We start from the raw sequence: 2844 nt of genomic DNA on the forward strand, positions 1-2844 counted from the left end.
TCCCAACAATCTCATTGAATAGCAAAACAGGCTAGATGGGCTGAATGGCCTATCCTATTCCTATGTACCTAGCCTACTATCAACGTTTCATCACTGCTCCTTTATTTCCAGTCCTGTTCTGTTCCACACAGAATGTCTTTCCCGTGAGCATTCTTGCAAATGATTTTTCCTTTAAAATGCATTGTAAGTAGCAAGAGGCCCCTTAGCTATTCCTCTGTGAGTAATTCTTCTATGGACATATTGAATAACGGTCAACTTCAGGAAGCACCAAAGACTTGCTCCATTGTCAACAGATTGCATAGAAATCAAACTGAAACAAACCAAAACATGTTTGATAATCCTTTCATGATGGTGTACCATCCTTCTGCTATACATGTTCACTGTTATAGTGTCAGATTGGCATCAAAGAAGATGACAATCTAGCCCCTGCTGCCTTTCCACAGAGCACCCTGAACAATTCCTTCCCCCAATCCTGACACCAGGATCCGAAATGTGTCTTTCTTTGACGTTGCAATCACATTTCCAACATAATTCATTCAACCTTCCTGAACGCTCAGAAGCAGTGAGCTCAGCATCATTTTCCCTGTGTGAGTACAAATATTCATCTTTATATTTCTTCTGCCCTTCAATCTGCATTATTTCAATGAACAATGAAAAGTGGTTACACTTTGCCTCTTTGCTTTCTGCCTGCTACATACACATACTTATTTTCAATATCTGCTTACTGTCCTCTGCTCCAAGGAAAAGAATCCCCAACTCTCCAAGTTCAGCAGGTTTCAGCAGGATGCAGAAGTCAGCTCAGACGCCGATCTGCTGATGTTGCGCACAGCTTTGGCCTTTTCAGGTTCTGAAAGGATTTCTTTCTGATTCCTATCAAGTGGGAGCAAGTGCAGGCAGCTCTGATCTACCAGTGAACCAATGGCTCAATTATCATCCTTGTTGAGGGGGTGCAGGAGGTGGGGAATGTGGGTAGATGAATGTTGCTCCAATTGCCAACACAGAGACTATCTGAACATATAACATGGAGTTGACTGGGCACAAGTGTGATGCACTCCTGATCTATCTGGGCAAGAAGATAGACTCCCAATGCATGTACCTGCTCTCTGAAGTTCATGAGACAAGACTCAGCTTTCAGATTCCCAAGATATGTAGGTAAAGTCAACAATATTGAAACTGGAGAGCACTTTAACTTTGTTACCATCTTCTTCTGGAAAATACTTAAATAACCAATACTTAAATAATCAATAATTCCCTATTCCCTGCACCTTCTTCATTAATTCCAAAAGTCCATAACTAAGGTAGGCATGCATTAGGATTGGTTGTTGTTAGATATGTCTTTCCCTTTGAATCTGAATCTTTTGAGATTTTTCCAAAAAAAAACACACACACAAAAGCCCTTACTTTCTAGACCAGGATGTGAAGCATGCTTTATGTGTAACTTCCAACTCTTCTGCATTGTCTGTCTTGTTACAGTTAATTTAGTGGCGATTATGATCCTTTCCAGAGGAAAATGTGGACTTTCTACTTGCACCACTCATTACCTGATGGCAATGGCAGTGGCAGATCTACTGGTCATTATTGTTGATGTAATACTCTGGCGGATCAGTTTTTACTATTTCCCAGATTCATTTCTGAACATCACCCCTGTGTGCAGTACAATCGACGTCCTGAGTGGTGCCTCTACAGACTGTTCTGTTTGGTTCACTGTTGTTTTCTCCCTTGATCGATTTGTTGCAATTTGTTGCCAGAAACTGAGAAGGAAATTTTGCACTGAGAAAGTGGCAACTGGTGTTCTCGCAACAACCTGTATTCTACTCTGTTCAAAAAACATTCCTTTCTATCTTACTTTTGAACCCAAAGAGATAATCAACAATATACCATGGTTTTGTAATGTAAAACCAAGCTTTTATAGTGATCCAGAATGGGTGGTTTTTGACTGGATTGATATGATTCTAACACCGTGGCTTCCCTTTGCTTTGATTTTGTTACTCAATGCTCTAACAGTCCGGCATATTTTAGTAACAAGCCAAATCCGGAAGAGATTAAAAGATCAGAACAAGGAAGAGATTTGCAGTGACCCAGAAATGAAGAGCCGTAGGAAGTCTAGTATTCTACTCTTCACCATATCCAGCAGTTTCATTCTGCTATGGTTGACACATGTTGTGGAATTCCTATATTATAATATTGCAGGAATGGAGCCCACCGATTACAACTATTCTTTATACATATTTGCTGAAGTTGGATTTATGCTTAGAAGTTTAAATTGCTGCACAAACACATTTATTTATGGGGTGACTCAGTCCAAGTTCAGAGAACAGCTCAAGAATGCAGTGAACTGTCCTATTAGTACAATTATTCAATCTATCAATAATGAAAAAAAAAAATTCTAAACTCTATGTTTTTCCAGGCTTAAGCTTGAAACAATCATGTAGTGATTTCTGCAAAGATATAGCAATGATCTGAAAGTAATGCTCACAGATGGATAAATACATTGTTCAGAACAAAGATAAACTTGCAAACATATATCTGGTTTATCGCTGATATGGCATTAGGATATAGAGCACATGTGATAGATGGTTTAATGGAAGAGTTAGAATCACAGGTAAAAGTCATGCAAATTGTAGAAATATGTAACAGTAATCAGGAACGTGTACTCAACAGGCCATTGAAAGAGGTGATGGAAGCTATGACTTAGAAACTGCCCAGAATGAATCAGCCGATGGTGTAGATGTGTATTCTTTACAGCTGAGTAACAAAACTAATGTGCTCCAGGACTTAGTTGAAACAAAATCTGCAAAGGCAAAATGATGAACAGCAGGAATGCAATGTTTTACATTCCAATAT

At 39.1% G+C, this 2844-nt stretch overlaps 1 protein-coding gene across 1 annotated transcript; it reads left to right on the forward strand.

The window, feature by feature from the left end:
* The first annotated feature begins 1021 nt into the window (after positions 1-1021).
* Positions 1022-2390, forward strand: LOC125487988 (probable G-protein coupled receptor 139). Its single transcript, XM_048620734.1, has 2 exons — positions 1022-1148; positions 1474-2390. The coding sequence occupies exons 1-2, from the start codon at positions 1022-1024 to the stop codon at positions 2388-2390; spliced, it is 1044 nt and encodes a 347-aa protein (XP_048476691.1).
* The last annotated feature ends 454 nt before the right edge of the window (positions 2391-2844 follow it).

The sequence above is a fragment of the Rhincodon typus genome, chromosome 48, assembly GCF_021869965.1.
Source record: "Rhincodon typus isolate 14 chromosome 48, sRhiTyp1.1, whole genome shotgun sequence".
Lineage (NCBI taxonomy): Eukaryota > Metazoa > Chordata > Chondrichthyes > Orectolobiformes > Rhincodontidae > Rhincodon > Rhincodon typus.

Excerpts from the sequence above, each read along its gene's own strand:
- LOC125487988 (XM_048620734.1), top strand. The coding sequence starts at position 1,022 with ATGGAGTTGACTGGGCACAAGTGTGATGCACTCCTGATCTATCTGGGC. Across the intron at positions 1,149-1,473 it reads CTTTCAGATTCCCAAGATAT|TTAATTTAGTGGCGATTATG; the intron begins GTAGGTAAAGTC and ends GTCTTGTTACAG.